We start from the raw sequence: 12,801 nt of genomic DNA on the forward strand, positions 1-12,801 counted from the left end.
CTGAGATTGAGAAAACCTGTCCTAGAGATTGCTGTGGATTTAAAAAATTCATTTATTTTTAAGAAGCATATCAAGTATACTTTGACTACTTTTATGAGCAAGGCATTTTCCTAAGTTCAGTGGGCAAGTCAAACTAACTTGTGATTTTTTTGATTGTGCTTTTTTTCTTAAATCATACCTAACTGATAAAGTCAGCAATTAAAAGAACCACAACTGTCCTTTTTGGAAAAGGCTGTTACTGTTGCAGAGCTACTGGAATATTAGATATGCCTGTCATTTTTAGTTTGACAGAAAAGTGAGAATATTGATTAATTCTTTGCAGTTGTTTTTGAGGAACTTTCTTTTTGGGGGGTGTGTGGGGGGGGCGTGGACAGTGCCACTAGACTTTTCCAAACTCTGTGCCTTTTCTGTTCTTAACTGACTTGAATGATTGTCTTCAGCTCCTCAGAAAATTAGATGTCGTCAGAAGACCGAGAAGCTCAGGAGGATGAATTGCTGGCCCTGGCGAGTATTTATGATGGAGATGAATTTAGAAAAGCAGAGTCTGTCCAAGGTGGAGAAACCAGGATCTATTTGGACTTACCACAAAATTTCAAGATATTTGTGAGCGGTTAGTTAATATTCTCTTAAACAGATTTTTCTAAATAAAGGTTATTCTCAGTTTCTCAGTGTACCCTAAATTATTTATCATCTTGTGTTTATAGGCATTAGTGATATATGGTAGTATTACAGATTTAATGCCTGTTTCTCTTTTAATTGAAAATTGAGCTGGGGGTGAACAATTTTCAATTTGATTCTGCGTTTTTGATCACTGAATTAGGATATTATCCTGCATATTTCATGCATCCTAGTCGTCTAACTAGCAGTTCATTAGCCATGAGTCATTGGCTGTTAAATAGGGATAATAAAAGAGAAAATGAAATAATATATGTGAAAACACTTGGAAAGATTTAAAGTACCATGGCGGTTGTTAATACTATTTGGTTTCCAGAATCTTTTCAACCACCATAAACACATGACACTTGCTGCTACTCTGTGACCTTCTGCTTTAGAAAAAAGTTGAAAACTGGTACTTTTGATACTAATGTACCAGATGTCATCTGTGAACACTTTCTCAAAATGTTTCTACTATAAAGGCTTTGAGTAAACAAAGTAAGTGTGATAACTGAAAATGAAACTTTGATTGTGAGAGTGTTGTGTGTTGTATCTTGCCCTCAAGAGATCGTTGTATTGGCACAAATTCTCCCAACTATGATTCATGGGTAGTTGGCACATGCTGGTCTAAGTAGGTCATGGCTCTTTGATAGAAATAAACGTCCTTTTCTCTAGATTGTGTCTTTAATCATCTACTATAAAACAACAACAAAAGAAAACATTGTGTATTACTTGTCATTAGTGTTAGGAATTATACTCAAAAGTGTATACAAGAATAAGTTGTGTATCTTCATTTTAAATTTCATGATGCTTAGTAGATTTTTTTAAGGGCTTACAAGATTTTTTTTTTTTAAGGTGGCAGCTACGAAGTACATTAGGGAATAGAAGTTGCTTTGGGGGAGGGTTTTTATCCCCTCAGCTAAAGCATTACGTTTTTCTTGAGCACTGCTCAACAGTAACGGACACTCAAGTGTTGACCAACTGATCCTTTCTAATCTTTGTTTTTGGTTCAGGCAATTCAAATGAGTGTCTCCAGAATAGTGGCTTTGAATACACCATTTGCTTTCTGCCTCCACTTGTGCTGAACTTTGAACTGCCACCAGATTATCCATCCTCCGCCCCACCTTCATTCACACTTAGTGGCAAATGGCTGTCACCAACTCAGGTTAGACCCGAAACTTAATTTCTCCTATCCATTTTTAGAAACTTAAAAATCATCTTTAATTGAACACTACCTTGATGATCTTGAATTCAGTGCATGAAGAACAAATGGGTTTGATTTTGTAATTTTTTTTTCCCTTGCCTTCATGAATTGTAATGTTAATAAATTGAAAATGTTTGGTGTTTTAGAAAAGAATGGCGTAATTAGAACAATTAATCATTTTGAATTGCAGTAGGAGTAATTTTTAATCAAGTATATTGTTTCTCTCTTTGTCTTGCTATTTTCCTATTTAACCTGTATTGTAATGGATACTCTAAGGTCCTCCCATTTTCCTTAGATGTTGGTATTGCTTTTTATTTTTTTTAGTTTCTTATCCATTCCTTAAATGAAAGATTTAATTGTAATTAGGAGGACTAAAATTGAGCTAATGTAGTTATAATAAATATTTCCTAAGAAAACATAAGAGTGCTTTTATTTTTAAAAGTCTGTATGTTAATAACAGAGTTGTTGACTACTCTCACATAGGTGTGAATGCACACAAATAGAAATGTGTATGATTCCTGTAGATATCTCATTAAGGCTTGAGATCTTATATTATGATCTTCATTTCCTCTGGGTTATATATCTTTTTCTAGTAACAACCTCAACTCTTGATTGAGACATAAATATGGCTTGAAGCTAATATAATGTATTCTGGGATAGATAATGGATCAGTAGCAGTTATTTTTCTAGAAGTCATGATGAAGATTGATAGGCTGATGTATTAAGACAAAAGCTGTCAGAGTTACTTGACCTCAAGGAACAGCTGTCAGTTTTTCCTTTTTGATCGTGTAATTTTCATTCCCACCCGTGCTCATCACCAGTCTAATCTTTAGATGAGAGTGCTTTTGTAAAATTGAACTTACAGTTTAAAAACAAAATTAAACTTTAAAAAAGAATAATACATATAGAATAAAAAGGAATTTTACCTTACATTTTAATATCTGTGTCAGAGGCAACACATGCAAGGCAGTGGATGATTTGCCCAAGAATATCAAAGATGTTTGACATTTAGATCACTGAGAGTTGACTGAATTATCTAGATATTTATAGTCCCATTTCTCCAGAGAGCTCTTGATACTTTATGTCCATGCATGTTTGCACATATACAGTTTCAGATTCCAGCCAAATAGCATCTACTTAATGCTGGCTTTTAGGGTGTGGGGAGAAGAGGGTTATTCATTATTTTATGTTACACAGCTAAAATTACAGTAGGGTTCTTCTATCAAATAAATTTTTGTCCATATAATTGACATTTTAATTGTTCTATGTTCCTTCTTCCTTCAATTCTTGTTTGTTACTGGGCCCTGATTCCTTGGCATTATGAATTTCACCTGTTGATAGTGAAGTTGATTCATGGACCTGTCCCTCACTGAATTTGGTTGGTAGATAGAAGTGGGTTTAGTTTTCTAGTATTTTCCATTATTCCTCTTCCAATATATATACACAGTCTCTCGCATGCTTTTCTCTTTCTACCTCCCTTATTCCTCACATTTATGTACATCCCAGATGCCTCTTGAGAAGGGACTAGAGAAGAAAAGAGGATGGAGGAGAATGGCTTCTTCACTGGACTTGGTAGCTCAAACAATACTCACGAACAAGGCTTCCCTTTTAGTATTTATTACATTTTAAAGATTTCATCAGGTTTCTGGTTGATCATATAAGCATATTCATGCAAATGTATAAAAGCATTAGTTGTCCAATCTTGAAGTAGTCAGTAAGTGTTTAATTTTGTGCCTGTATAGGGTTTAGTGAATAGCACTACGCAGCGTAAGGAAGAGAGAATGTGGTCCTTTTTCGGTTGGTATTCAAATTTACAAAATTTATTTACATCTGGAAGGCTTATTTTTTGATGTTTACCTTAAAAAGAAAAGCTGCTTATGATTCCTGAGCTCTACTTAAAAATATTTTACATTTCTAATGGAAAATCTTCTTACATTTGCCTTTCAAATTGAACAGACCAGTTTTAAGGAGGAAAAGTCAAAGTAGTTTAAACTTTGGTTGCTTAGGTTAGGAAATGTGAGCTTTGCCTATGGCAGCCAAACCATGTTAAGGGCTTATAATCATGTCTGGGTTCAATATCAGCCTGCCTCCCTCTATTAGCCAGGATCTGGTGTAAGCCCAGATTGCTTAGTTAAAATCAGCTTGTAAATCTGAATACCAAGGACTCTGAGGTTAGATTCTGTTAGTGATTCTTTCGCACGAGGTGGCTTCTTGATACGACTGAAAGAATTAATTTTAAGGTTCGGATGGTATTTTTAAACTGTTCTTTTCCTAATCATTATTGTAGGGTACCTACAGGGCTAGGACTCCAAGGAATAGAAATAGTTCATTTTAGAACTAGATCTCTTCTGCATGAGGTAGCAATACTAACGTGAAAAAAAATAAAGAACAGAAAAAGTCCTCCATTGCAGTGGCTCATATGTAAACCTAGTTCTACATCTGGTAGAGTCTTGCTGTTTCTCTTGTCTTAATGATACTTCTTTTAGCTTCTGACCTTGTGTTCCACTGTGGCTCGTGTTGCTGAATAGTTTAAGAAGTGCTTTGATAAGAACACTGATGCTGTTGTGCAGCACAGTTTATCACAGAAGTGAAAAATCATGTTAGGAAGTAGAAAGGCCTGACTTAAAAAGATTTCAAGGGAAATCAGGAGTTGACAGCATCGTCATCTTTCCAAACTCACCAGCATCCTCATGTGTTTTCCCCTAGCTGTCTGCTCTGTGCAAGCACTTAGACAACCTGTGGGAAGAACACCGCGGCAGCGTGGTCCTGTTTGCCTGGATGCAGTTTCTTAAAGAAGAGACCTTAGCGTACCTGAATATTGTCTCTCCTTTTGAACTCAAGATGGGTTCTCAGAAAAAAGTTCAGAGGAGGATGGCTCAAGCGTCTTCCAACACAGAGCTAGATTTTGGAGGAGCTGCTGGATCTGATGTAGACCAAGAGGAAGTTGTGGACGAGAGAGCCGTGCAGGATGTGGAATCGTTGTCCAGTCTGATCCAGGAAATCTTGGACTTCGATCAGGCTCAACAGATAAAATGCTTTAATAGTAAATTGTTCCTGTGCAATATCTGCTTCTGTGAGAAGCTGGGTAGTGATTGCATGTACTTCTTGGAGTGCAGGCATGTGTACTGCAAAGCCTGTCTCAAGGACTACTTTGAAATCCAGATCAGAGATGGCCAAGTTCAGTGCCTCAACTGCCCAGAACCCAAGTGCCCTTCAGTGGCCACTCCTGGTCAGGTAACTCTTTTACTCTGCTGACAGCTGCCCCCTAATTCTCTCTCACAAAGGGAGACATTTTCTCAGGAACTTCTTTTTTTTTTTTTTTTATTAGGATGAACTTTATTTTTACATTGTTGTGCAATCCATTCATAAACTTAAAAAAAAAAACAACATGATTTAATTGTTGTCCCAGAAAAGATTTCTGTGATGGTACCAACTGCTTTCTCTAAGGGTCACCTGCTGAAATAACTTGTGACTTGAGCAAAATGCCCCACGTGTATCTTGACAGTGAGAAAGGATGACACACATCCCGGTGGTGCTCAGCCTCCCACCTCCTGTGCCAGGGGGTGAACCACAGGTGCCCACAGCTGCGACCCTGGGACTTCTTGATAGGGCTCATCAGGGCAGTCTGAGGCCTGGGAGCCAGCCCACAAGTTGTTTCATTGTATCCATCAAGAATGCCATGATCTTAGTTTAAGCAAATGTAAATGCTTCCTTTGCTGGCTTTGGAATGAGTGGTCCTCCGCAGGGATGAGCGTTAAAAAAGTAAAGTAATTCTGGTGATTTACTCTGTATATCTGATAGGTGGGGGAACTACTACCCTGTCTCTATGTGAGGTTGGGATCCGGAGGGGTTATCTCTTAGAATAGTTAACCAAATGTTTTACAGACTTTAAAGACAGCCTGCTTGGTTTCCTTTTTTTTCAGTCAACTCCATTAAGGCATAAATGTACTCATTTAAAGTGTACCGTCTGCTTAGTTTTGACAAATGTGTAGACCCATGTAACCACCATCTCACTTAAGATGTAGACCTCCCATACTTGGTTTGATTTTGAAGGGAGATAGAGTTTTAGTTTATGTGCCTCTGGTTTACACTAGCTTCCTAAGGATCTACTCAGGATCAGAACTGGTTGGGAAATCATCAAACCTATGATGTTTTATGTTTCCCTCCAGGTCAAAGAGCTAGTGGAAGCAGAGTTATTTGCCCGTTATGACCGCCTTCTCCTCCAGTCTACCTTGGACCTGATGGCAGATGTGGTGTACTGCCCCCGCCCATCCTGCCAGCTGCCTGTGATGCAGGAGCCTGGCTGCACAATGGGCATCTGTTCCAGCTGCAATTTTGCCTTCTGTACTTTATGCAGATTGACCTACCATGGGGTTTCTCCATGTAAGGTGACTGCAGGTAGGTTGTAACTGTGTGAACTCAGTATCCCAGTGCTCTACCCGCACCCCCCCACAAATAAAAAGAGACATCACTTCAATTCTTCAGTTTGGAAGAATTGTGTTCTTCTGTGTTTGTTCAACAGATATTTTTGAGTCAGTTACTGTCCTAGGTTCTGGGGATATAGCACTGACCAAATGCCCTCATGGAACTTACATTCTAATGGGGGAGATAGGCAAACAAAATAAATAAGAATATTCGATGGTGGTAAATGCTGAAGAGGGAAAAAAAAATAAAGCAGGGACAGGCTATGAAGTGTTCTGAAGGGGAAGGGGCTTCGGATTTTATTTAGAAAAACCAGGGGAGGCCTCGCTGGCAAAGTGGTTTGAGTGAAGACTTGAAGGAAGTAAGGAAACAAGCCACGCAGATATCGGGGGGAGCATTCCAGGGAAGGAATGACAGAGTAATTTCTGTCTATGAATATGCAATAATGTAGATCCTGGTCGGCACATGCAGAGCATCTAAGCTATCACTCTTGTTTCCACGGTACACATGTTTGATCAGTCATCAAGTGCTTTCTCAATGAGCCCAGGGAGGCCTCAGAATCTTCCTCAACACAGTGCTTCAGAAGGCCACCCTCTATTGAGGTAGTCACAGGAGGTAAAACCTGTTAGCCATTTCTGATCTAGATTAAGGTTTGAGGAATCAGGCCCTGGACATCAATTTGACTAGACTTTGGTGGCTTAGTGTTTCTCAAACTAAAAGGGCTGATGATAATAGCTACTTCATAAGGTTATTGTAAGTTTGAAATGACCTATTGTAGTGCTACTTAAAGTTGTTATAGTTGTTATACTGGTCTGTGACAAGGTAAATACAGAAATTGAGAGTCAGTGTTTGAAAGTTTAATAACATTTTTGCTATCGCTATTCACTGACTAAATTTTATGGCAGTCAAATCTAGTAAAAATTTAGGCTTATATTTTTTGTCTTTTTACCCTCATTTTTCTAATAATTCATTTGATTATATTTTGCAAAAGTACTGGTCCTTGACAGAGTGAGGGGAAAAAACTGGTACTTAACCATAGTTTGAGAATGGGCTAATGTATGTAAAATGCAAAATGGTAACTATTTTTTTTTTTTCGTTTGTGTATTTATTTATTTATTTAAATTATTGAAATATAGTTGATTTAAAATGTGTTAATTTCTGCTGTACAGCAAAGTGATTAAGTTATACATATATATACATTCTTTTTTATATTCTTTTCCATTATGGTTTATCACAGGATATTGAATATAGTTCCCTGTGCTATACAGTAGGACCTTGTCGTTTATCCATTCTATATAAATATAATAGTTTGCATCTGCTAACCCCAACCTCCCAATCCATCCCTCCCCCAGCCCCCCTCCCCCTTGGCAACCACAAGTCTGTTTTGTATGTCTGTGAGTCTGTTTTTGTTTTGTAGATAGGTTCATTTGTGTCATATTTTAGATTCCACATATAAGTGATATTATATGGTATTTGTCTTTATGACTTAGTTCACTTAGTATGATAATCTCTAAGTCCATCCATGTTGCCGCAAATGGCCTTATTTCATTCTTTTTTATGGCTGACTAATATTCTGTTGTATCTATATACATACCACATCTTCTTTATCCATTCCTCTGGCGATGGACATTTAGGTTGTTTCCATGTCTTGGCTATTGTAAATAGTGCTGCTATGAACATAGGTATCTTTTTGAATTATAGTTTTGTCTGGATACATGCCCAGGAGTGGGATTGCTAGATCATATGGCAACTCTTATTTTTAGTTTTTTGAGGAATCTCCATACAGATTTCCATAGTGGCTGCACCAATTTACATTCCCACCAACAATGTAGTAGGGTTCCCTTTTCTCCACACCCGCTCCAGCACTGGTTATTTGTAGACTTGTTTGTTTTTTTGGTTTTTTTTTTTTTGGCCTTGATGTGTGACATGTGGGATCTTGGTTCCCTGGCCAGGGATTGATCCCGTGCCCCCTGCATTGGGAGCGTGGAGCCTTAACTAACCACTGGACTGCCAGGGAAGTCCCCTGTAGACTCTTTTTTTCTTTTAAAGTTTAGTTTTTATTTTTATATTTATAAATTTATTTATTTTTGGCTGTGTTGGGTCTTTGTTGCTGCGCACGGGCTTTCTCTAGTTGTGGTGAGCGGGGGCTACTCTTCGTCGCGGTGCACGGGCTTCTCATTGCGGTGGCTTCTCCTGTTGCAGAGCACGGGCTCTAGGGCGCGTGGGCTTCAGTAGTTGTGGCTCGCGGGCGCTAGAGTGAAGGCTCAGTAGTTGTGGCACATGGGCTTAGTTGCTCTGTGTCATGTGGGATCTTCCCAGACCAGGGCTTGAACCTGTGTCCCCTGCATTGGCAGGCTGATTCTTTTTTTTTTTTTTTGGCTGTGTTGGGTCTTCGCTGCTGCACGAGGGCTTTCTCTACTTGTGGCAAGCGGGGGCCACTCTTCATCGCGGTGCGCGGGCCTCTCACTGTCACGGCCTCTCTTGTTGCAGAGCACAGGCCAGACACGCAGGCTCAGTAGTTGTGGCTCACGGGCCCAGCCGCTCCGCGGCATGTGGGATCCTCCCAGACCAGGGCTCGAACCCATGTCCCCTGCACTGGCAGGCAGACTCCCAACCACTGCGCCACCAGGGAAGCCCCCAGGCTGATTCTTAACCACTGCGCCACCAGGGAAGTCCTCCCCTGTAGACTTTTTAATGATGGCCATTCTGACTGGTGTGAAGTGGTACCTCATCATAGTTTTGATTTGCATTTCTTTAATAGTTAGCAGTGATGAGCCTCTTTTTATATGTCTTTCGGTTATCTGGATGTCTTCTTTGGAGAAATGTCTATTTAGTTGTTTTGCCCGTTTTTCCATTGAGTTGTTTGTTTGTTTTTTGTTGAGTTGTATGAGCTGTTTGTATATTTTGGAAATTAAGACCTTGTCGGTTACATCATTTGCAAATGTTTTCTCCCAGCCTGTAGGTTGTCTTTTCATTTTGTTTACGGTTTCCTTTGCTGTACAGAAGCTTGTAAGTTAGGTTAGGTCACATTTGTTTATTTTTGCTTTTACTTCTATTGCCTTGGTCAGGAAGTGTTTTGCCTATGTTCTCTTCTAGAGGTTTTATGGTGTTATGTCTTATATTTAAGTCTTAAACCACAAAATGGTAACTAGTAATGCCAGTATTACTATAGTTATTAATTGTTAGCAGAGTGTCATTATCTCTAAGAAAGGACCCTGAGAGGAGAATGAGTAAATACAGTACTTCCAGTTGCCTATTGCAGAGTCTTGTAGTGGTTATAGGCAGATGGGATGGAGAACTCACCAGAATATAATGTTAGCCTTTACTTTAGACTTCTGTATCCTTATCACTGAGAGGCTGAAGTACATTTCAGGTGTTTCACAGTGTTTGGGGAAGAAATCAAAGATAGGCTTAGGGGCTTCAGCAAAATTAGGAATCTCTTTCTCAGTCTCTGTATCTATATATTCCATATTACCATACAAAATATATGAAATACTAATAATTTTATTATTTTGAGAACATTAGAGCAGTAACTTTTGTCCTTAAGATGTCTAGGAACATAAAAACGCTTTGAATTAGTAGAGGAGATAAAAGTGACAGGATAAAAAACTACATGTCTGCTACATCTAAGTAGAAGTGATGGAGTCATGGGAATGAACAACGCAGAGAAAGGATTCACAGGTGAAGCAAAAGTGCAGATAGAATTCCGCCCCTGAAGATGTACACTGCATTTAGAGGGAAGATGTCCACCTCTAAATAATGTGAGGAAAGTAAATTAATAAAATAGCTAGAACATTGTTGAGAGAGGTTTTTAATTAATTGTGTTGAAAAATTAAGGTAATAGAATTGTGAGCAAAAAGCTTTGTCTACAACTAAAGCCTTTGGGAATGGCTGCCCATTCCATTTGAATTAAGTGATAAAGCAGTAGAAACCAGATTGAAGAGTATTAAGGGGAAAAGTTGACAGGAGGGACTTTTCATTTCCTGTGGGTGGTAAACTTTATTCACTGGCTTCTTTTTATATACAGAATTGAACAGCTGGTCTTTGCCCTTAGGTGCTTTTGTTTAATTTGGTAGGCCTGTTGTTATCAAATGGTGAATGATGCTGATTTAGTAGAAAATCAGCGTCTGTTACAACCTTTGTGTCATTTAGATAAGTCAGTCTTAAACTGTACTACTAGTTGTGCTAGTTGCACAAAAATATCAACATTAATAAGTTAAAATCAAAGGAAAAAGATAAGCTGTTATTCTGTCACCATTAACAAGTCCAGCTTTTTTACTTGGAGGATTCCTGTCTGTTCTTTGTCTTTCATGCATGTGTAATTTTTACCTAGTTACAACCTAAATATGCTTTTTTCTGAATTCCATAATGAGTATTTTAACTGAGTTGTAGCCATCCTAATTATAAGTTTTAATAACTAAATATTATATCTTAAGTGGTTCCACACGTAATTATTCCCTTGGACATTTAATTTGTTTGCCATTTTTATATGTAACTTTACTTTGGATTAATTCCTTATGATAAAATCCCAGGAATAGCATTATTGAGTAGTCAAAGGTTATGGCCAATTTCAATGGTTTTTAATCAGCATTACAAGTTGTATAAAAGTTAATTTTCCATTTCACTTTCTAGAGAAATTAATGGACTTAAGAAATGAGTACCTGCAAGCAGATGAGGCCAATAAAAGATTTTTGGAACAGAGGTATGGTAAGAGGGTGATTCAGAAGGCACTGGAAGAGATGGAAAGTAAGGAGTGGCTAGAAAAGAACTCAAAGAGCTGCCCATGTTGTGGGACTCCCATCGAGGTAAAGGTTTGGGGACAGACATGGAGGCAAACCTAATTGCAAGCATGTTACGATTTCCTCAAGAAGCCTTTTAATTTTGTGACTAATTAAGAAAACACATTTTGGTATTTATTAAACTTTCTTAACTTGGAAGATGTAAATTTACTACTAAATATTGTTATTGACCTAAAATGTATGTAGACTTCCCATTTCAAAGTGCTTTCATACGGTGACAGTTGTTCTCACATTATATCCACCTCAAAATTGAGTGGGTTATAAAGAGGCCATACTCGAGCTACAGTCAACTCTTAACTCATCTACGTGACTAAAAAAGAATCAAGCCTGACTTCTCCTCCGAACTATTTACCCTGGAATTTAATAGCTGTTTTACAAGTGCCTGCTTATGAAATGGAGACATCTGAGTCAAGATAGATAGATACATCTACTGCTTCTTGACAAAATCTTAATATGTTTCAAAATTGAAATATGTCTTTGCATTTGACTCTGTTGTTCCAATCCATCATATCTGAGCTGACCCTGGTAGTGATGCCCCAGTTACTCCATTAAGGAAAACTGCCCTTCTATTTAACCACTTCTAACATGCCTCAGCTCTTATAGAATGGGGGACTTGGTACCAAATGTTTACTTAGATTTATGTAAAAAGTTTAAATCCCACATATTAAATCCAAACATCTTAATATTAATCTAACTATATGTTTCACTTATACATGTTTGGTTTGTATTTACTGTTTATCAGAAGAGGTTTTGCTAAGTATCTAATTGTAGGAACACCTGCTAAGTATTTTCTGTATTTTACTTGTAATGCAAAAGAGTTAGGCATTCATAGTTATCATTGGAAAGGGGAAGACAAGGAGAATGTTGTACCAAATCATTTTGGCATGTGCATTTCTCTTTTGCTTTTGTAGCCTTGATATTTTTCTCTGTCTTTCCCACCAGAAATTAGATGGATGTAACAAGATGACATGTACCGGCTGTATGCAATATTTCTGCTGGATTTGCATGGGTTCTCTATCCAGAGCAAACCCTTATAAACATTTCACTGATACTGCTTCCCCATGTTTTAACCGGTACGTACACACAGAACTCCTAGTCTCAGCAGTTTTGGGTACTTGGTTTGTGGACCATAAGCCCAGAAAGTTTTACTTCAGTACTTTGCTTATTTAGAGAATTCTCATATATTTTCCCCCATGTATGAATTTTCTTGAAAATGAGTTTTATGATGAAAATATACTATCTGGGGATTTTCTTTTATTTATTATCCTCCTCAATTTTTTTCATGAAAATTTTCAAACATACAGAAAGGATAGGACTATGATTAATAGGATACCTTCCACGAAAATGAACAATTGGTAATATTTTGCCATATTTGTTTTCTAAATTTATTGCTGAACTACTTGACCCTAAGTTGGAAATATGATGCTTCATCTCTATATGCTTTTTTTTCTTTAATTAATTAATTTATTTATTTTTGGCTGCGTTGGGTCTTCGTTGCTGCGCGCGGGCTTTCTCTAGTTGCGGCGAGCGGGGGCTACTCTTGGTTGCGGTGCGTGGGCTCCTCATTGCGGTGGCTTCTCTTGTTGCGGAGCACGGGCTCTAGGCGCATATGCTTCAGTTGTTGTGGCTCGCGGGCTCTAGAGCTCAGGCCCAGTAGATGTGGCACACAGGCTTAGTTGCTCCGTGGCATGTGGGATCTTCCCGGATCAAGGCTCGAACCCG

The 12,801-nt window shown here is 38.3% G+C and overlaps 1 protein-coding gene across 4 annotated transcripts in view; it reads left to right on the forward strand.

Annotated features, from left to right (window-relative positions):
* RNF14 (ring finger protein 14) overlaps window positions 1–12,801 on the forward strand; it is a 41,033-nt gene that overhangs the window by 25,302 nt on the left and 2,930 nt on the right. For all 4 annotated transcript variants that reach the window (XM_068536080.1, XM_068536081.1, XM_068536078.1 and 1 more), the window contains 6 exons: window positions 441–610; window positions 1,668–1,819; window positions 4,565–5,092; window positions 6,028–6,256; window positions 10,913–11,085; window positions 12,022–12,152. In XM_068536080.1, coding sequence (XP_068392181.1) covers window positions 457–610; window positions 1,668–1,819; window positions 4,565–5,092; window positions 6,028–6,256; window positions 10,913–11,085; window positions 12,022–12,152 — 1,367 coding nt within the window. In that variant the 5' untranslated portion in view covers window positions 441–456. The remainder of the gene's footprint in view (window positions 1–440; window positions 611–1,667; window positions 1,820–4,564; window positions 5,093–6,027; window positions 6,257–10,912; window positions 11,086–12,021; window positions 12,153–12,801) is intronic.

The sequence above is a fragment of the Eschrichtius robustus genome, chromosome 2 (genome assembly GCF_028021215.1).
Source record: "Eschrichtius robustus isolate mEscRob2 chromosome 2, mEscRob2.pri, whole genome shotgun sequence".
NCBI lineage: Eukaryota > Metazoa > Chordata > Mammalia > Artiodactyla > Eschrichtiidae > Eschrichtius > Eschrichtius robustus.